Genomic DNA, 26716 nt, shown 5'->3' with positions numbered 1-26716 from the left:
TGGAAGTGACACTCACTGGATCTGGAGCTATTATTTAACCTCAGTTCCTTGCCTGAAGTCCTGTGGAATAAAAGCTTAAACCATCGCTTCTACTCAGACATTTGGAAACAAAACAAGAACAGTGCAGGTATGGAAGCAACCACCAACCATGTGCTACAAGGAGAGGCTGGACAAACTAGAATTGTTTAGGCGGAGGGGAAACGTGAAAGAGGTTTATAAAATTATGACAGGCATAGATAGACAGCTGGTATGCCCCACTCTGCTTCTTCTCCTTTTCCCTTTCTTAATCTATTTTTTTCCCCCATTCTCTCCTCACCTCTGACCCATCGCCCAATGGATCTGCTCTCCCCTCCTTCACCACACCTGCCTATCACCACCTTGTTCCCACCCCACCTCCCCTCTTCCGTCCACCTATCACTGCTCTGCTTTTCCCTCCTATATACTAGGCTTCCCCTTTTCCTATCTTCAGTCCTGAAGAAGGGTCCTGACCCGAAACATTGACCGCCTGCTTTTCTCCACGGATACTGCCTGGCCTGCTGAGTTCCTCCAGCATCATCGTGTTTTTCATCTAGATTCCAGCAACTGCAGTCCTTTATTTCTCCAGCAGGTTATCTTTCACCCAGGGTCAAGCTGTCTAATACCAGAGGGCACGCATTTAAGGTGAGAGGGGGAAAAGTTCTAAAGATATGCGGGGTAGGTCTCCCTCCTCTCTCCCCCCACAGAGTGGTGGGTGCACTGCCAGGGGTGGTGGTGGAGGCAGATACGATAGAGGCATTTAAGAGGCTCTTAGATAGACACATGAAAAGAAATTTGGCATGTCCCCTTTGACACTCACCAACTTTTATCAATGCACCACAGAAAGCATCCTACCTGGATGCATCACAGCTTGGTATGCCAACTGCTCTGCCCAGGACCACAAGAAACTGCAGAGTTGTGGACACAGCCCAGTGCTTCACGGAAACCAGCCTCCCCTCCATAGACTCTGTCTATACCTCCCACTGCCTTGGTGAAGCAGCCAAGCATAATCAAAGCCCCCCCCGCCTGGATCATTTTCTCTTCTCTCCACACCCATCAGGCAGAAGATATAGGAGCACATACCACCAGGCTCAAGGTCAGCTTCTATCCCACTGAGATAAGACTATTGAACAGTTCCTTTATACAATGAGATGGACTCTTGACCTCACACTCTACCCTGTTGTGACCTTGCACCTTATTATCTACCTGCACTGCATTTCTCTGTAGCTGTGACACTTTACTCTGTACTGTTATTGTTTTTACCTGTACTACCTCAATGCACTCTGTACTAACTCAATGTAACTGCACTGTGTAATGAATTGTCTTGCATGCCAGTCGTGCAGGTCAAGTTTTTCACTGTACCTCAGTACAAGTGACAATAATAAACCAATACCAATATGCAGAGAGTGGAGGGATATGGACCACATGCAGGCGGAAGGGATTAGGTGGCATTAGCTTAATTAGTTCAGCACAATACCATGGGCCAAAGGGCCTGTTCTATGTTCGAACAACTGCACTTAGCTGTTGGTGATGGCATCATAAGCTTGGTGAGTTGGAGTTCTGAACACATGATGGAACTGAGATTCATGAATGCAGGAGAAGCCTTCTGCCACCACAGAGGAACCAAAATAAACTGGGTCTGGAGACACAATAAGTGCAATGCGAAGACAGAAGGTCCAAATCCCAGATAAATGGCCTGATCCTGATTTCTGAAGTTAGGGAGATTGTTATTAAAATTGATGATTTAAAAATAACCTTAATTCCAACTGGAGAGCTCCACCAACCCTCAACTTAATAAGTATAAATGCTGACAATTCAATGAGAAACTCCCTGCAAAGATACTCACCCTATGACAAAACAGGACACTGCAGTTCCAATAAATGCATACGCCAGGATGGAGCCAAGATTCCTGAAGAAATGTCTCTGCAACAGGGAAACAATACTGTAACGTGCAGCCAATCATACAATGCAAGAGTCCACAATATGGCCCACTATATCTGTGCTGGCTCCAGGTTATCCAACTGACTTCCCTGTTCCATGCTTTTCGATCCACTGCTTGCAAAAAACAGAAGCATTTCAAAGCGCAAGTAGGGGCTCTAGAATCAGGTGGAATTAATCAGTTTTTCTTTCCCCTACAAATTCTGTGATTTAGGTACAGCAGCCTGAAGTCCCACACCACCAGGTTCAAGAACAGCTACTTCCCTTCAACCATTTGGCTCTCGAACCAACCTGCAAAACCCACATCTCTACTTCAGTATAACAACACTATGACCACGTTGATCACTTTGCACTACAATACTTTTGTTCTAATTGTGTTCTTCCTTACAAAATTTATGTTTAATTTCTCATTTTCTTGCAAATGTTGTGTCTCTAATGCTATGTGCTTGTGATGCTGCTGTAAGTTTTTCATTGCACAAGTACATGTATGCATAGGTACAGATGACAATAAACTCAACTGACTTGATTTAGTGGCACTGGAACACAAAAGAGTGCAGTTTGTTTCCACAAAGGTACAGAAAGTAAACTTAAAAATTTGTGAAGTTCACTTGATCAACTTTTATTTCCCACTTCACTTCATCAAAACAATTAAAGCAGCTAGCATACCATTTGTTAGTTCCATTCCCTCAGTGCCTCCAAATCACAAGGCTCAATCCACATTCCAAAACTGTACACAGAAAGTTGAGGATGATACTGACAGAGTGTCTGAAGTCCCACCTTTCAAATGGACTGAAAATATTCCACGGAAACATTTCAATAAATTGTTCCTCAAGCAAAAGAAACAGGAAAACTGGTCATTGTTGCATTCCTGCATGTGGGAGCTTGCTGAGCAGCAAGTCATGGCTGCACCTCCCACATTACACTTGAAAAGTTTTTGGGGGAAAAAAAAAATCAGAATAAAAACTGCAGATGCTGGAAACCTGAAATAAAAACAGAACACGTTGAAAACATTCAGCAGGTCATCTGTAGAAGGAAAAACAAGAGTTAATATTTCAGGTTGAAGACCCTTCATCAGAAGTACATCATAGGCTGTGAAATGCTTTGGGGAAATCCAGAGGTTAAATACAAGATAAGATCTTTATTAGTCACATGTACATCGAAACACACAGTGAAATGCATCTTTTGCGTAGAATGTTCTGGGGGCAGCCCGCAAGTGTCGCCAGGCTTCCAGCGCCAACATAGCATGCCCACAACTTCCTAATCCGTACGTCTTTGGAATGTGGAAGGAAACCAGAGCACCCGGAGGAAACTCATGCAGACACGGGAAGAACGTACAAACTCCTTACAGACAGCGGCCGGAATTGAACCCGGGTTGCTGGCGCTACAATAGTGTTGCGCTAACCGCTACACTAATGCAGGTCTTTACTTCCCTATTTTGGTGTCACGTTTTGTGGGAATTCCAATTTATGTACTTTTACACATTTTACTTCAAACATTAGTAGGCTGTTGGATATTTCCCAGCACACCAATGGAGGGAGCCACAATTGAACAATCCCTTCTTCTTCTAAGCCAGACAAGTGAGTGGCATACTCCCACTACCCCTCACAGACCAGACCTGCACGTTACAAGTGGCCATTCAAGAGGAAGCCAGCAGTGACCATGGACCTCCTCCTCAGCAGCAACATACACATCCAGGGGAAGAGAAACAGGGTAAGAGAGACTAAGTTCTTCAGGGAGAGTGAGGAAATTACACATCTTTAAATCAGCCGTTTTATATCCTAATGATCCAAACCCTAAGAGGTATAACTTGGAAACGTCCATCTCCTAAATGCTTGCTTTTTGAATAAACACTTCTGACATCTTAGAAGGACAAGAAGTCTGATGACAGACATCTGTCAATGTTTTCTTACTAAGAAGGAACTTAAGAGCTGAAAAGAGTTGTCTGAAACTACTGTTAAAAGGATAAGGAAAATTGATACCTTCATAAAACAGCTAAGCAATGTAATGGCAAAGCAGCTATACTACCCTTCCCAAGACCAAAGGGGATTAGAACCTCCAACCTATCCTGCAGTCTTATTCCAGTGCAATAAACAAGTTGGAGGAACTCAGTGGGCCAGGCAGCATCTATGGAGGAAAATGGACAGTTGGGGTCCAGATGATGGGTTCCGACCCGATATGCACACAGTTCATCTATGCCCCACACCCCCCCCTCCCCCCCCAGATGCTGCCTGACCCGCCGAGTTCCTCCATCTTCTTGTTTGTTGTTCCAGACACCAGCATCTGCAGTCCTGTCTCCATCTTGTTCCAGTGAATGCCCAAAGTGCTACAATCCAATTTAAAAGATGCATCTGGATTAAAACAAACTTAAAAATGTACATTTCGCACAGAAGATTCAATGTGAATAGTGAATTTCTATTACTTTTACAAAGCAAGCTTCACTATACCATGGATACAACAAAGCTCATTGCTGAACAAAAAGTTAAATTTGAAAGAATCAACAACCAATAAGAAATAGAAAATTGTTGAAGCAATCATCATGTATGAGAAAAAACAGTTAACCTTTTCTCTGATATGAAACACATTAGAAGTGTCATTTGAACAAGCACTGAGCTTCTTTAGAACAGTGTAGCAGATCGCAGACAGGGCATTGAGAGGTTAACTTCGATTTAGCTGCATCATGTGACTCATAAGCTGTGGAGTGAACAAAAAGCCACTTAAAGCACTAATTATGTCCGATATAGAGCTAACGAAAATCCTTCCCTAACCTGAACCAAAATGCTGCATGTGGCCAGACTACATGACTGGATGTGAAGATTTGTTAAGAAATAGGCATTGGCAAAGTTACCTTAATATTAATTTTAAGAACAATGTGCTCTAGAAATGTTTAAATTGTGGAAAGCAGATGTGCAGTGGTTTAAACAAAAAGCAAACTATTGAATGCAGGAGCTAAGGAACTTCTATTAAAGATTTATTGACCTACTTCTGACCAAACTATGCACCCACTGGCCCAATATCTCTGCATGTAGCTCAGCGTTAAATTTTGTTCAATTTCTCTCCATTTAAGTATTATGCCACTTTTTGTTAAAAAGTGCTGTACAAATGCAATTTGTTGTCCTTGACAGCGCTTCCATAATATAAAAGTTGAGCCAATGGTTGCTCATTGGATATTTTAATTACAATATGATTTGGCAGGATTAATTGCCAGTCTGGCTTTCAAAACAGCTATCAATTGTTCTGATCAACACTGCATGCAACACACCCACATGATAGGACTCCAACCTATTCAACAAGTTCAAATTCATTGTTTTATTGAAATGATTTTTGACAACCTAACAATCAAGTTAAACCATTTTTTTTTAATCTTTAAAACTAATCTTAGCACTATGTCCAACCCAAAGATAGAATTAAAGGAAGATGTCAAAAACTTAAAAAACATGCAAAGAAGATTTACCAGATAGGTAGCAGGGATACTAGCTAGATTGTCCAACAGAAATGATTAGGCAGAGATATAACTGGTGCTCGGAAATATCGTGAATAGGTTGAAGTGATTTCTACTGGTGGTTAAGTTAGATTCAAGATTCAAGGAAAAGAATCGGTGGGGGGGGGGGGGGGTGGAAGAGACAAAGGAGAGGATTTACTTTCTTTTAAAACATGGACTTGTTAGGTAGGCTGCAATGCTTGAATGGAGAGTGGAAGCAGATTCAGTCACTGCTTTAAAAAGGAATTGTAAAAGTTATTTAAAAAGACTGCAGAGCAATGGGAAAGGAGTAACATATGAAGTAGCCTTTCAATGAAATAATGGGCCAAATATTCACTATCTGTGCTGCAACGATCTATGATTTTATTATTCTACTATTTAATGTCCTGGTTAATCCCATGTGCTGTTTTTTTGGTACAAGCAACATCTTAATAACCTGCTTATACTTGGTTTTAATATGGCATGGATCATATCACCACCATCTTTTGCACAGTATAAAAAGATTCGATCCAAGGGCATCCCTTCATGACACAAAACTCCAAGTTTTAGAAACAGTTCACCATTCTTCTCAAAGCTCAATACCTGAACATTTAAAAAAAACATTGATACAACAAGTCTGCCATTCTAACAGTGAGGGAAAGGCAAGATTTTACCCAGCTGGAGATAAATCCAAAAGCTGCTCAAATTCTATTATTTGCAAGGTGGAGCACGGTAATGTAGTGAGGTTACTGGACAAACAACCAGAGTTCTGGACCTTTAATCCAGACTTCCAATCCCAAATGACAGCCAGGAAATTTAAGTTCAAGATTTAAATAAATTTGAATTTAAACAAAAGAAATAAACTGGTAATAGTAACCATGAGGTCCCAGATAGTCATTAAAATCCCATCTGGTTTGTTATTATTCCTCTATTTGGAAGGTTATCCATCATCCTTACCTCTGGCCTGTGTGCAATCCCAATGTAGTAAACTCAATTATATCCTCAATTCAGGACAATCAGGGAAGGAGATTAAATGCTGGCATTGCCAGTAACATGCACATCCCCTGAACCTAACACTGGAAAAGGGTGGAAGATTGGAGCTTCTCCCATGGGGAATATCCTAAACTGAGCAGAACATTTGTCACAGAATCCTTGTTAGACCCATTTCTCTGTTGTTAGATACTGGCATTTAAAATGTTAAATGGCGCTTTTGTAAAGGATCATTGTCACTGTTACTAAACTGACAGGACAAAGTTGATCAGTCACTTTCTGAAAGAAAACAAATGTGAATTGGCACTGTGGCTCAGCAGTTAGTGCTGCTGCTCCACTGATCCAGTGACCTCTGTTCAATCCTGATCACTGGTGCTGTCTGTGCAGAGTTTGCACGTTCTCTGTGACCACTTGTGTTTCTGCCAGGTGCTCCAGTGTCCTTCCACACCCCAAAGATGTGTTGGTGGGTGAACTGGCTACTGTAAAAATCACCCCTTAATAAAGACTATAGCCATAAAGAATTCAAGTGAAAATGAGGGTCTCAACCCAAAACATTGACTGTCCATTCCTTCCACAGACGCTGTCTGACCTGTGGAGTTCCTCTGGCAGTTTGCTTTGTGCTCCAGATCCCAGTATCTGCAGTCTCCCATGTCTCCATTGAAGTGAAGATGCTGGGCATGGGTGAAAGAGTCCAAGTTGCAGGTGCACATGGGATGGGACAAAAAGATTTTCTCTCTCTCGGGAGCTGGCATGGACCCAATGAGCTGAATGGCCTCCTGATGTTATTACACATGCAAGGTTAGGGAAATATGAACTTGGTCTGACACCAGGGGGCAGTGCAACACCATGCATCAGAAGGGTCCAGGATCTCCTTCCTGAGCCTGGAAAAGACCAGTCTCATGAACACAACAAAGTGGCCTGCTGGTCTCATTTGTTTCTCACTAGTCAGGTGTGCGTACCTGGTAATGTGAGATGGCATCTCGCCAGTTGCAGGCATGCAGCAAGACTGGCCACCCAGAAGACCAAAGACAATCCCTTCCTTATTTAAATAAATTAATACTATAATGTTTCAGTTTCCAGAAAACATGTGCAGACTGCATTACAGATAATAGCAACACACTGCTATATTGCCTGGAAAGATTAGGAGATTAACATCACGGCTAATAAAGACTGGGGGATGGGCAACAGCCTCATACAATTTATAATGCGGTGCAATGACTTGATGCCAACATTTTGGCCTCTGAGCTAGAAGGTTATGCATTTAAGCGCTAGAAGTATAATACTGCTGTGAAGTAGAAATCATAGAGCAGTTGCCCAGATAGCAAGGAAATCTGCTTTTAAGTGTTGGTCGAATGCAGCGAGGTCTTTTGTAAGCATATACGAGGGAGCAGTGCCACTTCATTGAAAGGCAGCACCTTCAACTCTTTCAGTACTGGGGCATCAGCCTGGATAACGAGCTCAGCACTTAAGTGAGACTGGAATCTACAATCTGCCACTTTGAGAGTGGCATCATGTGAGTCACAGGTGACATCATTTTGTTCTCATCCACTGCCAACTATTCCCCATCAACAACATAACCACCAGTCACAGTGTATTTAGTTTCTATCCTTCACGCTGGGAAAGGCAGGAATGAGCACTTCAAGTGACCCTGAAAAGCCAATGCAGAAAAAGCATTTCACCCGGTCCCAAAGCCAGTCAACCTCTCATTCAGTGCCTGTGAGTGGGGCAGACAGATATTAACATGGAGCGGGATGCATTCACTTAGGGACAGGCCTGAACCAGGGCCATAACGGGTCACTAACACAGTGGCAAATTAGAATGGCACACATGCTACCACATGGAGAAGTTGCTGCAAACAACATAAGCAAGGCCAGAATAGAGAGAGATTAAGGCTGATGTGGAACATAGTGGTGGGCAGATTGGACCAAATGACCAGTTTCTGAACTGCAGACACTGTAAAGTAGAACTCCAATTATCCTCTATCCAACAATTTGGAAATCCCGATGCTTTATGATCCCAATAAATTTAACTGGTTCACTGAAAAACAGAGACACAAGAGACTGCAGATGCTGGAATCTGGAGCAGTAAACAAGCTGAGTGCAACATCACCTGAGTCACAGGTGACATCATTTTGTTCTCATCCATCGCAGCATCTGTGGAGGGAAATGGACAGACAACATTTTGGGCTGAGACCCTTCATCTGAAAGATAGAGGGAGGATAGCCAGTATGAAGAGGTGAGGGGGAGGGGTAGCGCAAGAGCTGGCAGGTGATAGGTGGATCCAGGGGTTGATTGGCAGATGGAATCCGATGGGGCAGGGAAGGGTGAATCTAGCGACAGAGGTTGGGAGGCAATAGGTGGAGGCAACAAAGGGCTGCAGATTACGGAAACGTCGGCTCTCCATTTCCCTGACCTGCTGAGTTCCTCCAGTAGTTTTTTGCCTCACTGGCAAATATATTTTTCTACTATGTAATATCTTAAAGTGAATTAAAAGTCTATCGGAGTATTTATAGGGATAATGACCAATAGTTCAAAAATGTTAGCCTGGCACAACCAAAGTTCTAGGTGTGCCCGATTATGGAAGTTTTAGCGGTAACATTTATAACTATGGAAAAAGCCAAGCTCCAGAGACAGTTGCCTTTTGCATTACTGGAGTCAAATGAATGACAACCAATTCAGACCAGGACAGGGATAGAGCCTCTAATTTCTGGTTTAACAGCCTTGGTCCAACACTGTCAACCTACTCTCCTGTATAATGCACCCCTAGCAATAAGACAGACTCGTAATTTGACTTGGCCCTGTTAAAATGAATCCAGTTTTTCTTCCCCAAACAACAGAAAGATACCTTGTGTTACAATATTTTCCAAAATGCTCATTACCTTCTTGAGGCTGTATCCTGCATAAAATATGATTGGAGGTAGCAAAATGTTGAAGAAAACATCTGGGTCAAAGGTTACCTACAAAAGAACAGAAAAAGCAGGTGAGAGTAAAGTCACAGACCAATCCCCTTCTCACAACATATCCACTGGGTCACTGCAGTAACCCCAATGTAACAATATTCAAGGTCAATGCCGCAGTGAGTTGCAGAACTAATGCAAATCAGACAGTCATGGCACAAGCAGGGAGGAGTATAAAATATATGCACTTGCAATATACTCACACGATGACATCTAGAATATTTGCACTTGGGATATGCTCTCCAGGTGACATCCAGAATACCCACACTTGCAATATACTCTCCAGATGCCCTGCCTGTTGATGACTTGCCGTGCCCGTGGACCCTCATGTGTTGCCCTGTGCGATGATGACTCGAGGTCTCAATGCTGCAAGTCTCTCTACTTTTGTCTGCCCTCCAGCAGATGACGACAGGGGAATGCCTGAAGGAGGCAAGCCAGTTCCAGATTGCTTACAGCAAATGAAATTCCACATTAAAACCCATGCTTTGGAATAGATTTTCCTGTTCTGCTTCCATCTCACCTCCCCCTCCCGCCCCCCCCACCCACCCCTCAACAGGAACTCAGTGGGCAGAATGCCAAACATGAGCTCAGTTAGCATTCTGGAAAAAAAAATTGAGGTAGGATTAAAAAAAATAAGAAAAATAAGATGTTGGGAGATAGTCAACAGGCCTGTGGAAAGAACATTCATGCAATGTTCTGGGTCAATGATCTTTCAACAGAATTTTGGCTGAGGTTGTGCCTCAACACAAATCAATCCTAAACGAGCAGTTCACTCTGCACCATAGTCTTGGGACATCCAAGTGTGTTACAATTTTGACATGCAGTCACAGTTGTAACATAGAGGAAACACATCAGGCAATATGCACACAAGTAAAAATGGTCCCACAAACACCAATGAGAGAAATAACTACAGCTGTTATTGATGATCTTGGTTGAAAAATGCCCATTATCCAGGACAACTGTTCAAAATAGTGGCATTGAATATCTAGCATCCTTTTGAGGACTTGATTAACATTTTTCACCGGGGACAACAAAAGCTATCTCAACGCAACCAAGAGACCATGTACACCACAGACTTGCATTCTGCAATACCCAACAAGAGGAAGACTTCAGTGGCAAATTAAATTATTCTGCCATATTTTTTAAGTGAACAAGAAAAAAGGTCAATTTATTCACTATCAGATGGAGAAAGATAACTGTATTGAAATTCATGATAACTTTGACAAAGGTACTTATTTATTATACCTTTATGGGTTGTAGGTATTGCTGGTGTAGACAGTTGAGAGGAGAAAGTTAACGAAGAATGGCAAACAATAAGAGACTTGTTCAGTATGTGAAGTGGAGTCATGCTGACATTTGACTCTTTGGTCAGTGTGGGACAGTGGCTGCAGTAATTTTTCACCCGAGACAAGTTTACAGTGCAGTTTTGCCCTACTCGTCCTGATGCCCCGAGATGCAGACAATTTTGAGATACTGCAACAACTGCAGTTACTTCATCTAGGCAGATGGAGTTTAATCCAGGCAAGTGCAAGGTGCTGCACTTTGGGAGGTCAAATGTAAGGGAAAGTATATAGTCAATGGCAGGACCCTTCACAGTACTGAGGGATCCTGGGGACAAAGTCCATACTGTGTTATTATGTAGTTATAATAAAGAACTACAGTTCCCAGTAGGCAATGCAAGGGGTCACATGGGAGAACAGGAAGTGGCTGTAAAAAGAGAGGGAAAGCAAGTGTTGGTTAATAAAATGTTCAGATGTTAAACCCACGCAAAGTTTGTCTCTTGATGAAGAACAAACATAACACATACTGCCCTGAAGATGGCAATACAAGTAGATAGAATGGTAAAGGTGGTGTATGGGATGCTTGACTTCATCGCAAGGGGCACACTATATGAGAGTCAGGGTCACGTTGCTGATGTATAAAATCTTGGTTAGGCCACAATTGGAGTACTGCATGCAGTTCTGGTCACCCTGTTACGAGGAGGCATAAAATATAGAAGTTGGGACACGATACAACTTTACAAAACACTGCTAAGGCTACAGCATTGTGTGCAATTCCGGTCACCACACTCTAGGAAGGATGTGATTGTGCCTGGAGAGAGTGCAGGGGAGATTCATCAGGATGTTACCTGGATTGGAGGACTTAAGTTATGGGGAGAGATGGGATAAACTGAGCTTGTTTTCCTGGAGGCGGAGGAGTGACCTGATAAAATTATGAGGGCATAGATTGGCAAGATACAGTATCTTATTAGTCACATGTACATCAAAACACAGTGAAATGCATCTTTGCATAGTGTTCTGGGGGCAGCCCGCAAGTGTTGCCACGCTTCGGCGCCAACATAGCATGCCCACAACTTCTTAACCTGTACGTCTTTGGAATGTGGGAGGAAACCAGAGCACCGGAGGAAACCCATGCAGACATGGGGAGAACATAGAAACTTCTTACAGACAGCGGCGGGAATTGAACCTGGGTCACTGGCACTGTAATAGCGTTACACTAACCACTACACTAACGTGTCTTGAGTAGATAGTCAGAATCTTTATCCCCCCCATGGTAGGAATATCAAAAATACGAGGTTTAAGATGAGACGAAGGAGCTTTAAAGATGATCTATCTGAAGGGTATACTCCCCCCCCCCCCCCCCCCCCCCCCCCCCCCCCCCCCCCCCCCCCCCCCCCACCCCCCCCCCCCCCCCCCCCCCCCCCCCCCCCCCCCCCCCCCCCCCCCCCCCCCCCCCCCCCCCCACCACACACACACACACACACACAGTTTAATATCTGGAACATGTCACCAGAGGAGATGGTGGAATCTGATACAATCACTATATTTAGAGGCATTTCGACAGACATTTAAATAGGCAAGGCATAGAAGGATACGGTCCTAATGCAGGCAAAATGGCCAGCATGGATGAGGTGGGCCAAAGGGCCCATTTCTGTGCTATATGACTATGACACTCCCGCTTCTGTATTTCTGGGTCACTGAACCCACTTGTGTCACACACAATTATGAATGGTGGGCTTGTCACCCCTGATAATACCCTTAGATAAACCAATCTGCACGTTTCTCTCACTGCACTTTGCAGTATGTGGTCATCGTACTCATTTTCCTTCAGTAGCCAAAAACAAATCACCCAAGACTAGTCACCTTCATTGTAAGCCCACATGAACAGTTTTACACATGATATTTATTAATAACATTGTGTCAGTCTACAAAATAAAAGTGGGATGGGGAGAATAATTCATCGCAATCAAAGTGGAAGTCCACATACACCTAAAATAGTCTGTTTAAGGAATGGACAAATCAAGCTACAGCAACTTCTCCCAAAAAATGCAAGATAATTTTTCAGTACAGTGAGTGGATAGCTATCTACAAATTATGTGCATATTATCAATTTCAGTCACAGCAATATGATTGAGGGAGATTACCCAATCACCTCCACTCTAGTTGGCTGCAGTTTTGGCTTTTTCAAAAGCCGTACTTCTGATTCGTAATACTAGTTAATGGCCAGGAAAGACCAATAAAAAAGGATGGAAAATAGAGCAGAATTGCTCACTGTATCTTGAGTGGGAAAGCAGGTAGATGAGGAGGAGATCTGTTTGCACAGTTTGTTGGAAACCACTTTCTAAAGTTCCAAAGGTGCAAGGAGGAGAGGAATACAATTGAAGCCAAGGGTCCATTTCAAATTCCAATAACTGAGACGAACAAGTTAGTAATTTCACTATTGCTTGTGACATCTTGCTGTGGACAACGTGGTTGACACCGTTGTGTCGATCATGCAGAATACAGTCAAAATGAATCACAACATATCAAGTGCTTCCACTGACAAACGTGGCAAGATTCTTGTGTGAACTGACAGTTAAGTCTTTTCAAATATCATTCTGACCAATTTAACCAATCACATTACTGAACAATATGGAACATATCTTTTAAAGAAAACCCCAGCTTTCTACTACAAATTATCAGATTTGAAAGAAGGGATGAGAAAATCTAAATGCACAGGTCAGTTTGTATTTAACGGGAATAGCCAACTGCATCCAATTCTGTTATTTTTATTCTGGGATTCAGGGATGTTGTTTTGGAAAACAAATTCCTAAATTTAGCAATGAAAATCCTTTCAAGGACAACCAGGCAACATTCACGAACCCTTCTTCATAAAGTAGTTACACCAAACATAAAAACAGAAGAGAGGCTAACGTTCACAAACTCCAGAGAATACAAGACTGCTTACCTTTCTTAACATGTCATCTTGTTCCACATTGTTTATTTCCCCAGAATTGATTTCCCCTTTCAAGGAGTATTCATAGAACTTTCCACTGACGTTCACCAGTAGTGTGGTCACTGCCCTGTCCTGCAGTGCACAGCCAATTGGCACCTTGCCATGGCTGTTGGTGGAAGGGATGCCATATCTTAGGATTACTCCCACTAGAAGCCCTGAGAACAAAAGGAAACATGGATTGTTAAGGAGACACAAGAGTGCAGATGCTGCAATCTGGAGCAACACACAATCTGCTGGAGGAACTCAATAGGTCAAATAGCATGTGAGGGGGGACAGAAGAGAAATTGTCGATGTCTTGGATCAAAATCCTGTTAAGTAGCCTGTTTATTACCCCACCCACCCCAGACACTCTCTCTTCTGGGCAGAAGATACAAAAGCTTGAAAGCACATACCACTAGGCTCAAAGACAGCTTCTGTGCTGCTGTTGTACAACTACTGAATGGTTCCCTAGTACAATAAGATGGACTCTTGACCTCACGATACCTAGTCATTAACAAGGGAGGTGCAGGTAAATCTGTCTTTGTAATTATCTGACAAGGTGACCGTTTTACAGAACACTTGTGCTCCGTCCATAATTGCGATTTGCATCTCCCTATTGCCAGTCACTTCAACTCCCCCTCCCACTCCATCACAGACATGACAGTCCTCAGCCTCCTCCACCGCCAGGAGAATTCCAAGCGCAAGCTGGAAGAACAGCTCCTCATTTTCCTTCTTGGAACCTTGCAGCCTAACCGCATGAACATTGAATTCTCCCACTTGAGGTAATCCCCATACCACCCCCCCCCCTCCACACCATGCCTCTTCTTCCCCCCCCCACCCTTCCTTGCCTAATCTTTTTTCTACCTCTCCCCCATTTTTCCTCCTTACCTTTGACCCATCCCTCAGTGGATCTGCTCTCCCCTCCTCCTATCACTATCTCTTACCTGCATCTACCTATCACCACCTTGTGCCCACCCCACCTCCCCTATTTTGTCCACTTATCACCGCTCTGCTTTTCCCTCCTATATATAGGGCTTCCCCTTTTCTTATCTTCAGTCCTGAAGAAGGGTCCTGACCCGAAACGTTGACCACCTGCTTTTCTCCACGGATGCTGCCTGACCTGCTGCGTTCCTCCAGCATCATCGTGTTTTTCACCTTTTCTCCTTCTATTTGCTCTTTAATGAGTAGGCAACAGCGATTTTAAACTGTCAGCCTGGCTGCTCAAGAGATTGTGGCTCAATAAACCTCCTCAAGGGCAATTAGGGATGTGAAATAAATGTTGGCTTTGCCTAGTGACACCAATAGCCTGAAGATGAATTACAAGAAAGAGAAGCAGTCACAAGGGCACACACCGGACACGACTCAAAAATCCTCAAGGCACGAGATGGCTTCCTGCCAGGTTTGGAAGAAATCCAACAAGACGACAGCTGCAGGGATCTGACAGATGGTGAGAGCAAGATAATGACATCTTGCGACATCAAAGGCCAATCTGGCCAGGATGATGGTTTAAAACCTCTGTCGCCTACTCAAGAAGGATGACGTTAAAAAGGGAGGTGAGGTGTACAGGGGACGAGCCACCAGAGGAAGCGGTAGAGGTGGATACAATGTTCAAAAGATATTTAGAAAGGTACATAGACAGGAAAGGTTTAGAGGGATATGGGCCAAACATGGACAGATGGGACGAGGCAAACTGGTCGGCATGGACGAGTTGGGCCTAAGGGCCTTTTCCCATACTGCACAACTCTACGAAAACCAGGAGTCACAGATTTCAGGTACTTGGCAAAGGAACCAGAGACAAGAAGAGGATAACTTATTTTTTTATTTAGCTAGTTATGTTATTTGAAATGCACTGCCTGACAAAGTGGGGGAGTGCAAGGTGGATGCATGTAGAATCAAGAAAACATAAAAAAGAATTGTGAAAATATTTGAAAGGAAACAAATTCCCACGGTAAGGGAGTGGGATCACCTGGTAGTTCCTCATAAGGTCAATACTGACATAAAGAGCCATTTGGCATCCTCTGACAATGTATCTTTCTTTGATCCCACTTGCTGACTGATATCCATTTATTCCCTCAGATTCAAACAGACTTGTAAAGATAACCTGTGTTGTGCCTTACTCACTGGCAGCACAATAATAGGAAGAAACAGAAATAGTCCATTCAACCTCTTAGACTACAATCTGATAGAACAGTTATGCATTGTTAAACTAAATGGAAAACTTGCACAATACATTATCTCTCAGAAACAAGGCAATTGCACAAGTATGGGATTAATCTTGTTTTCAGACAAGTAATCTCCTTTGTTCTGTAAAGAAGAGCAATTCAATTAGATCAAATCAGGCCTGTATCTTAACTCCATCTACACACACTGGTTTTGTATTACAAAACTCTAGTAATAATCTCAGTTTGAGATGTCCTCGTCTCAAACTAAGATTGGAGCAGGGAGATTGAGGGTTTAAGGGAGAACTCCAGATTTCCACCACATCACCTATGAATGGACAAGCTCTAATATTAAATGGTCATGCTCTTTTATTCTGGAGCTGACCAGAAGCAATTTCTCTGTTTACCCCATAAATTTGTTGACTGCATCAACTGCTATGCCTACAAAACAACCATAGGAATACATACCCAAGGTAAAAACAAATGGACTTTGTTCTAAATGTGTTCTTTCTGGTAAAAAAAAGTGTATAATGTATGTTTTTCTTGTGAATGCTGCTTATATGATGCTACGTGCTTGTAATGCTGCTGCAAGTAAGTTTTTCATTACACCCGTGCATAGGGCAATAAGCTTGACTTTGACTTTATAAATGCCATGAAAATGAGTTTTTTTTTGCAGCAGCGCCACAACACATGACAGAGTTAACATGAACTTAAATAAACAATGACGTTAGTACGGGGGGGGGGGGGAGCTCAATTAGTAGAATTCCAGCCCCAGGTTGTGGGCTCAAGACCCACTCCAGAGGGATGAGCAAGTAACAAAGGCTGACACTTCAGTGTTGTAATAAAGGAGGGTTGCCAGAGGGCTTGTCTTTGAATCCAATGGAGGTCCTATTTTCCCTCTCAAATGACTGAAGAGTGACCAGGCTTATGCCAAGTGATCCAACCTGGTCACTTATAACAAAATAATAAAACAAAAGTGCTGAAAATACTCAGCAGATCCAATCTGAGGAAAGAGAAACAAAATTAGTGTTTTCAGGTTGATGACCTTTGATTGAAAGGTGAGGGATGCATTGTTGAGTATAAACGATCAGCCAGGCAAGGCAGCTTGGTGGAGGGGTAGAGGCAGGGTAAACTTCTGTTCACAGAAGAGGGGAATGACCCTGAAGGTCCTTCTTGGTGGAGAGGGATGGTGAAAGCGAGCTGGTTGGGCCAGGAAACTGACATATTTGTTGACACCCTCTGCCACTAAGTGAGGAGGGGCCAGACCAGGGGAGAATGAAGATGGGAAGAAATGAGTTCTGTGGGGCAAGAGCAGGCTGAAACAATGGATTTACAGGTACCAGGACAGTCCTGCCTGTGAATCTTAGGGAGAAGGTAGAAGCAGGGTGTACATATTTGGAGGACTATGAAGCTGGAGATTGTGGAGGGAAGGTCTCCAGGAGGAAAGGAAGTCAATAACTTTCCGCAAGGCACTGACATGATAGTCAGTGGAGGGCTCATGGCCCAGAAGGTATGAAGTGACATCAGAAGGTTTGCATTCAGCCTTTACAATGTAGAAGTCAGTGCCCCAGTATTGAGCACCATACTCATTAGTAGGTTTGATGTCAACATTGAAGCTGGCCTGTAGCAAGTGCAGTGCCTGGTTACAATTAGTTTTCAATGTCCATCACAGGGTCATCACATCCTTCCATCCAGTCCACCTTCATGGTGTGTTGCGTCAGGAAGGCCAACAGTTTCATCAAGGATACCTGCCACCTTGGCCATTCCCATTTCTCTCTTTGACCTTCTAGAGGAAGATACTGGAGCTTGAAAGCCCACACGACCAGAGTCAAGAACAGCTTCTTCTCCACTGCTATCAATCACCTACCTCTTCCGTTATTGTCACTTCAGATTTCCTTTTGCACTACCTCACTATGCACCACTAAACTTTGCATTCCGTTGTTTTGAGCTGTATTTATTACCATCATGCTTACTCTGTGAGCTTCACACAAACAAGGAATCTTGTTGCACCCTGGTGTATGTGACAATAAACTAATCCAAAATCTGAACAGTTAGAAACATTAAATGTAATTTCCTTTCTCGCTTCCTCACCACCACCCCCCTTCCCACACCACACACTACCTGACATGACTATTTGAAACACTATTTCAGATTTACAAGATTTGCAGTTTTTTGCTTTCTGAATTAGGGCACTTATTCATTGCTGTTGTGAGAACTTGCTGCGTACAAAGTGGCTACCACGTTTGCAACATTTGGTATTGGTATATTATTGTCACTTGTACCGAGGTACAGTGAAAAGCTTGTCTTACAAACCGATCGTACAGGTCAATTCATTACACAGCGCAGTTACATTGAGTTAGTACAAAGTGCATTGATGTAGTACAGGTAAAAACAGTAACTGTACCGAGTAAAGTGTCACAGCTACAGAGAAAGTGCAGTGCAATAAGGTGCAAGGTCACAACAAGTGACATGAGGTCATAGTCCATCTCATTGTATAAGGGAACCGTTCAATAGTCTTATCACAGTGGGGTAGAAGCTGTCCTTAAGACTGGTGGTACGTGCCCTCAGGCTCCTGTATCTTCTACCTGATGGAAGAGGAGAGAAGAGAGAATGTCCCGGGTGGGTGGGGTCTTTGATTATGCTGGCTGCTTCACCAAGACAACAAGAGGTAAAGACAGAGTCCAAGGAGGGGAGGCTGGTGTGCGTGATGCGCTGGGCTGTGTCCACAACTCTCTGCAGCTTCTTGTGGCCCTGGGCAGAGTAGTTGCCGTACCAAGCCGTGATACATCCAGATCGGATGCTTTCTATGATGCATCGGTAAAAGTTGGTGAGAGTCAAAGGGGACAAACCAAATTTCTTTAGCCTCCTGAGGAAGTAGAGGCGTTGGTAAGCTTTCTTAGCCGTGGCATTTACGTGATTTGGCATCACCATTGTGATTAAGCACCAAATACATTTAAAAAGTTTTGATGGAAGATCTTGGACTTAAAATATTATCACTGTTTCCCCCTTTCCACAGATGCTGCCTGCCCTGCTGAGTGTTTCCACAGCATGTGTGTTCACTTAAGTACTTTTTTTGTTTTCAATTGGGATATGGACATCATGGGCAAGATCAGCATTTCTTGCACATCCCTCAATGCCCTTCAGAAGATGGTGGGAGGCTGCCTTCCTGAACGGTTACAGTACTTCATGTGTATTCCATGGACAGACAGCTCCAAGATTTCGACCCAGCAACAAAGTGAATCGTGACAGATTTTCAAGTTAAACATCCTACCATCTGCAGGTCCCCCTTCAGGTGGTGGGATGCCAATGGACCCATTCCCTTGTCTTCGGTCGTTGAGGTCATAGATGTGGGAAGTGCTGTTAGAGCAACCAAAGTTATCTGCAGCCACTGTGTGAAGTACCAACAAAGCAGGCTACATGGTCGTGGGTGGCTATTGAGCTTCTTCAGAGTTGTTGGAGCTGAACTCATCCAGGGAAGTGAAGAGAATTCCATCACAGTCCTACTTTGTGCATTGTGGATAGTGGAAAGATCTTGGGGAGTCAGAGTACTAAACCACTGCCCTGCTCTGGTAAACACAGGACTTACTGTATGTGGCTAGTCCAGTGGAGTTAAGTTAATTGATGATGGCATGGGGCTGAGACATGGTAACACTGAATATCAAGGAGAGATGGTTTGATTCTCTCTTGTTGGGAATGGTCATTACCTGGGACTTTTGAGGCACGAATATTATTTTGCATTTACTAGCTATATTCAAATCTCATACATAGTTTTGCTGCATGCAGGCATGGAGTACTTCATTTGCTGAGAAGCTGCAAATGGAATTGAACCTTGCGCAATGAGCAAACATCCTCATCTTTGAGCTGAAGAAAGGTCAATGATTAGCAACAAAATCTGCTGGAAGAACTTAGCGGGTCAATCAGGATCCAAGGGAGGAAAGGAAATGTCGACATTTCAGGAGTCCTGATGCTGGGTTTCGACCCGAAACCTTGACGATTCCTTTCCTCCCACAGATGCTACTTGACTCACTCATGTTCTTCCAGTAGATTGTTTGTTGCTACAGATTCCACCATCTGCAGTCTCTTGTGTCTCCAAAGTCAATGATTAAAATGGCTGAAGAAGTGTGGGCCAAACAATGTCATGAGGAACTCTTGAGGGGATATCCTGGGGCTGGGATGATTGACCCCAACAAGCACAACCACCTTGATTGGGCATAAACCTTGAGGCTTTGAAGTCAGAAAACGTGCCATGAAATAAAAGATTCAAATTCTTCTCGGATGGAGATTCCGCAATGTTGTTCACATTGATAATGCAGTTGCCCCAATACACGCAGAGCTTGTTGAGAAGCAGCTGAGTAAACGAGTGGGAATAAATTGGAACTGGGAACAAAGAGCAATAAATGTCAGCACCACACGCTGCCTTCATACACAGGCCATCCTGATCAGTTAAATACAAAACAGCAGACATGAAGATTAGGATCATCTGTCCAGTCTTGGTTAATTAGGGAGGAAGTCAGCTGCTGGAGGGGAGGTCAAGTTAAACAGGAAATCATTTAAGAGCAGAATTAGTTACAGCCAATGAAGTGCCAAGCTGAGACCCATTACCAAGTTTTCTCTCTGCCTCATTTCCACGTGACCACTACTTGCATTCACTTCCTGTTATAAAAATGCTCCCAACACCACTTACCAACAGAACATTAAAGGCTTATAAACAAATGACAAACACCAAGGAACGTGAAGCTGCCTTCATTTAAATAGGTAAAGGAACAAGTCCTGTGCTTATCGCATGTACCACTTACTTCACATGAACTTACTCTAGAAAGTGGGACTGTTGATTAATATCCCTACTTGTATCTGGGAGGGGTGGGTTTGTGCTGTGACAGGAAGATTACACTAATGCAATATTTAAAAATCAGAATGGGTAGGGCTGAAAATCCAATGTAGTTCTACTGACTGCTCCTGTTGTATCAGCAGATAACCAGATGATACAGCTCAGGAAGGAGATTCATGCACTCCTGCTTTCAACTCCGCACTGATTGGGAATTGTGTCAGATACCTTTCCAATTTATTTGGCTCAGCTACTCGTGTGATGACCCGTGTATTCTCAGAAAGCATGCAACCTGCTGGACCACTGACATTTCAGTGCATGGTTCATAAAGACTGGCAGGATGGAACAGCGACATTAAAATGCTGGCTGCAGTGGCGAAAACAGTCATTGATTAAAGGCTAATCAAGCCATGGTTGAATCAAGGAACTGATATGCAGTAGTAGAATATCTCTAGACCAAATATATTCAAAGCTGAACACTGTGACTCCAAATAGCTATTAATAAATACAATAAATGCCTAAAAGTAATTACTCAGTTTTAAGACAGGATATAAAAATGACAAAACTGACACAAAACACTGATCCATTGAGAAAACTTGATGAAGGCAGTAGGCGTGGTTTACATGGACAAGACTTTTGACAAGGCATCACATGATAGACAGGTTCAGAAGGTTAAAGCAACAAGGGATCCAGGGCATACTGGCAAACTGGATCTATTATGGCTTCACGACAGGAGGCAGAGAGTAGTGGTGGATGAATGTTGTTCTGACTTTAACAAGTGGTGTACCACAAAGATCAGTGCTGCGACTTTTGTTGTTTGTAATGTACATACAAACACATGACTAGGATGACAATAAAAATAACATAGAACAATACAGCACAGAACATGCCCTTCAGCCCACCATGTTGTGCCGGCATAGCTCTTCCCTCCTACCTACAGAATGCCCATATCCCTCTATTTTCCTCTCATTCATGTGCCCATCCAAGCCCCTGTTTAAAGCCCCCAATGAAGTTGCCTCCACCATCCTTTCAGGCAATGCATTCCAAGCATCCACCACTCTCTCAGTGAAAAACGTACCCCTCACGTCTGTTCTGAACCTACCCCCTGTAGGTGGTCCGGTTACAGTTTGCAGACGACACGAAAACTGGTTGAGTCATAGGTAGTGAAGAAGATTGTCTAAACATACAGCAGGACATCGATCAACTGGAAAGCTGAGTGAAATGGTGACAGATGTAATTTAATCCAGACAAGTGTGAGGTAATGTATTTTGGGAAATCAAATTCTGAAAGGAGATACAGAATAAAAAGGCAGAGCCCTTAGAAGCACTGATGTACAGGGGGACCTTTGAATGCAAATCCTTAGCAGTAACGCAGGTGGACAGGGTACTGAATGCAGCATTTGGTACACTTGCCTTCATAGACCAGGACAATGAGTACAAGAGCTGGGTCATCATGTTACAGCTGTACAAAACATTGGTGAGACTGCATTTGGAATATTATGTACAGGTCTGGTTGCCACATTACAGGAAAGATGTGGTAGCAATATTGAGTGCAGAAGAGATTCTCCAGGCCGTTGCCTGGAATGCAAGGTTCTAGTTTCAAGGAGAGATTGGATAGGCTGGGATAATTATCACAGGAATATAGGACGCTGAGGGAATCACCTGAGAGGTTTATGAAATTATGAGGGGCATAGATGGGATAGATAGTCAAGAGTCTTTTTCTCCCAGAATAAGAGAGTCTAGAGCTGGAGGGACAGGTTTATGGTCAGAGGGGAGAAAATTAAATGGAGATCTGAGGGGGAAGTTTTTCCCCCCACACGGAGGGTGGTTGCTATCTGGAACGAGCTGCCAGAGGAGACAGTGGAAGCTGATACAATTGCAATGTTTAAGACTGCATTTGAACAGGTACTTAGACAGGAAAGGAAGAGAGGGATAAAGGTCTAATGCAGGTAAATGGCATCACGGTCAGCAAGAATGAGGTGGGCCCATTTCTGTGTTTCACAATTCTATTATTTGTCTGTGCTCATTTTCCAAATACTGCTTGGTATCAAGGAATTCAGACTGGTGGTGATCTGCTACAAAAATTTCATGATAATGTTGGTAGAAAATTTGCAGTCTTCATTTGACAGCTGGACTGGGCAGTCGTCAAAATAAAAATTTCCTTGAACAATAAGCCTGGAATTAGGACCAAGTCCTATCTGGTTGTAAACCAAAGCAGCAATGATATGGAAACTGGTCCACAGGTGATTTAAGTACAATCTGTATAGGAACTCAAGATATCTTAAAGCTTGAAATGCAATTGTAGTAGCCAAGTTGTACATAAGATCCCACAATTAGCAGTTATAATGTGGCCTGTTAGTTGGTTTTGGTGGTGAAGGATAAAAAAAAGGACCGAAAGAATTTCGCTGCTCATATTTAAATGGTTCAGAGTGATTTTTGCATCCACACAGGTGCCTGGTGCTTCAGTTTTGCATCTTGCCAGAAAAATGGCTTTGTTGATAATACAACATTGACACAGCAGTCTAGAACCAGAAATTCATTGCTGACTTCAAATGTAATTTTGTCTGGTCTTTCAAGTGACAACTTTCATATGCCTTTTGGGAAATAAAAATGAGTGGGGAACTTTCATATGTATTACAGACCTTCATGCATACCATTATGGCAAACCCAGTGAATGTTTCAGTGCTGTGCAGTTGAAAGATCCACTCCACAACAAAGGTGAAGTTCTAGCCAGTCTTGGCATTGGTTTCACAGACTGCTGTCTGGTTCAGAGCCTTGCTGATGATGCCAGCTTAGCTGTCGAGTACTCCAAGTCTCTGAAAAGCTTTTCGTGCCAGAAACAGCACACTTGACATAAAGCAGATTTATAACACAATAGTAATATCAAGTCTTGAATTTAATAGGCACAGATATGCAAAAAAAAAATCATGTGAAATTTCACACATTGTCTAAGGCAAGGCAAAGCTGGAACAATTGGAGGGCAGGAGTAATTGACATCCATATAGATTTCAACAAAGCACAGCTTCAGAATGAGTCACGTTGTCATACATTATGCAAGCTGAAAATGCACAACATTGCTAAAGGTCAACCGAAGACTGCTGCAAATAACTTTACACCCTAAGTGTGCCCACTATCAACTGCAACAGGCAGCAGTGTTCTATGTGCTGTAAACAAAGTCAGGGAAATTTCAGATAAACAACAAAAAAGTTACAGGGAGGTTGCAACCAGCTCCAGGGAGACCATCCCACAGTAGATGGGAGGATCAGCTGTTCTCACACTGTGTTTACCCACTGGCCAATGCCCAGCAGCAACTGAAATGCTTCTGATGATTCATTCAGACTTGAGACGAGGGACACCATTTATTCTATGAACTGTACATTCCAATTCCCCTCCAATTCACTTTGCAACGTTGCACTGCCCGAAACTGGACAATGCAGTGGTGGGTAGGAGGAGCTGAAAGAGGGAAGAAAATGGAACAGCAAAGCCTGTTAGTGAAACAGAAAACAGCTCAGCCATTGATGCTCGACTACCCTGTTACATGCAGTAACAACTGGGGGTCCTGGGGAGAAAGGACAATTGGCGGACGGACAAGATGCATTTGTTGATCGCTTCAGAAACCCAGCCATTCTGTTTGTGTGCCCAACACCAAATGAAACTTCTGCGGGGGTCAGACACCAACAGTACTTGGTTCTTGAGGCCCTGCATGCACCTGCTGCACTCAGGAGTTACGTCCTTTATTTTTCTTAGAAATGCTGAATAGATGAAAAATGGGGTTCACATGATATTGCCCCTACCCCATCCAAAATGATTAGTTTCTAACACAGTGACCCTACTTCTTGTCCTGCTGAGATTAGCTAGCTCAGTGCAAACCCTGGCCATTGACAGTGCAAACTGTTCACTTCATGGTCCCTTGGTGCATTATTTTTGCAAACTTGACGTAGGAGGAAAAAAAAGGTTGCAGAAATCTGTACTCTCAAGACAAGCAGACACTAGATTAAAACAAAAATCTAAGAAACGTGTGAATCCCAATTCTTTATATTTACTGATGTGGACATTCTTACCCAGCCCCCAAGAGGCTAATTCAAGTCAAGTTTATTGACATGTGTGCAAGTACGGTGAGGCACAGGCATAACAAAAAAAAACTTGCTTGCAGCAGCACCACAGGCACAGACAACACACAGAATATAAATTATACAAGTCAGTGAAACAAGCGAGAACTGTGCAAAAGCAAGACCTTGATGCAAAAATTTCAGATAAATTAAAAAGTTCACATCTCACTTATCAACACTTGCTTCTCCAACCATCCCAAGACACTGTCTGATTGTATCTGGAGAAGAGCTGATTTGTAGTAACACTCCATTCTCCTTTAATATATGGCTCAAGCTAATGGGTACAAAGGAAGGAATTACTCAGCCAAATTCAGTCCAAATATTCTGCAGAGAATTGGTAGCAAAAGCAAATCTGACCACCAAAATAAAGAGTAAAATACTTCAAGTACATTTGGCCTGATCATTTCTCGAAATGGCAACAGTTGAGAAACAAGACTAATCAGGTATCCACACTTCCAGACAAGTTCTTAAATCAACAGGCTTGGGTAACAAAATGTGTGCATAGCTGAAGCACTGCTTCCTCAATCTCAGACACGCACCACTGTGTAATTCTTGAGAGTCTTGGGCATCTTGAGAAAGAGTATTGATCAGTCACACCGATCAAAGATCAAGTTATGTGGACAGCTTGTATATACTCAGTCTGCACTTCACCAAGTTTATCTTCTGATCGTGGTCCACAAAATGATAGAATTCAACATAAGATAGGAAACCTGCCCTGCCATTCAATATGACCATGGTTGATCAGAAACGTGCCCACTTCAAATTCCCCAATGATCAAGTCTCCACAATGCTCCAGGTCCCAGAGATTCATCACCCAGCGTGAGAAGTTCCTAGACAACTAACTTCCCTAATCTTGGAACTACGTCCCCTCGTTCGAGATTCTCTCCCAAGTGGAAGCATCTCAACACCTACCCTATAATGCCCCCTCAGAATCTCACACTCTTCAATAAGATCACCACTCATTCTTTAATTGAGTAGTTACAAGGAAACAGTGGGTGGTCATAATACTAAAATCAGATGTTAAATCAGCAAGTGGAAATCAAGAGGACTCTCTTCCTAAAGGGCAAGGATGGTGTGCAAATTTAAATTTTAGAGATTGCTTGATACCATGATACAAAAATTCCACCAATGTGGAGAAGCAACAGTGTAGATTACCCTCCTCCCATCCAAAACAAAGCTGGATGGATTGAGTTCACATTAATATAGTAGCATAAATATTTATTTTTAAACTTTGTCAAGAGGGGAAGAGGGGTTGGGAAGAAGTACTGCCACCCCCTACAAGACTGAAGAATCAAAGATTAATCCCCTGGACGTAATTGAAAGCAAATATGGAGGGGAAAAAAAAAGATCAAATGAAAACTGCCTGAGCTTTGATCATTTCTTGTCAACCTTACAAATATGCAAGTTGGGCAAGGTGCTTGCAAGTCAGAGGTCATGTGGTAGAAATTTCAGAATTACATCTGACCAGAGAATGTTTTTTTGAAGGGTGGTGTATGAATGACAGTGACTACAAATAAATACAAGCAAACTATCACATTCTGAGACATTGGACTTCAGTAAAGTTGGGGAGGAATGGCATGTGGTTTGCAATGGAGCTCAAAACCACAAGAGTTTGCTCAATGGGGAGAGTGAAAGCAGAAATCAGAGTGTCAATACTGACTACAGACAGAACTGAAATCAAATTATTTGCTTTCAACCAAAGTAACCTGCTCAAATTGTGCTTGGTAACTTCCTGCACTCTGTTCCTATACAGTCCAGCGTTTCAGGTGTCATGTAGTCACCTGTTTTCATGGAGCTTTCCAGTTCCTGACCTTTCACCCACGTGAGGTGGAGATTAAGGAGGAACCTCTTCACCAGTGTATGTTGCTTTGTCAATGGCAACAATTAATAACTCAGTTCCACCACATTTCACTAGAATTATGTGGGTAAGGTCCTCAAATATGGTTTCAAATTAAAAAAACAGCATACAGTACACAGTACAGATATGATAAAAAAGGCAGTAGGTCAGTCAAGAG

The 26716-nt window shown here is 42.9% G+C and overlaps 1 protein-coding gene across 2 annotated transcripts in view; it reads right to left on the bottom strand.

Moving 5' to 3' along the window:
- The window catches only part of slc9a7 (solute carrier family 9 member 7), a 155613-nt gene that overhangs the window by 69511 nt on the left and 59386 nt on the right, over nucleotides 1–26716 (bottom strand). The window contains exons 2-4 of one of the 2 annotated variants that reach the window (XM_052025892.1): nucleotides 13584–13786; nucleotides 9279–9356; nucleotides 1862–1938 (exon numbers count right to left, since the gene is read on the bottom strand). In XM_052025892.1, the coding sequence (XP_051881852.1) occupies nucleotides 1862–1938; nucleotides 9279–9356; nucleotides 13584–13786 (358 nt within the window). The remainder of the gene's footprint in view (nucleotides 1–1861; nucleotides 1939–9278; nucleotides 9357–13583; nucleotides 13787–26716) is intronic. The other variant, XM_052025891.1, reaches the window with a different exon arrangement.

Source organism: Pristis pectinata, chromosome 11, assembly GCF_009764475.1.
Source record: "Pristis pectinata isolate sPriPec2 chromosome 11, sPriPec2.1.pri, whole genome shotgun sequence".
Taxonomy (NCBI): Eukaryota; Metazoa; Chordata; class Chondrichthyes; order Rhinopristiformes; family Pristidae; genus Pristis; species Pristis pectinata.
This window is presented reverse-complemented; position numbering and strand designations above follow the sequence as displayed.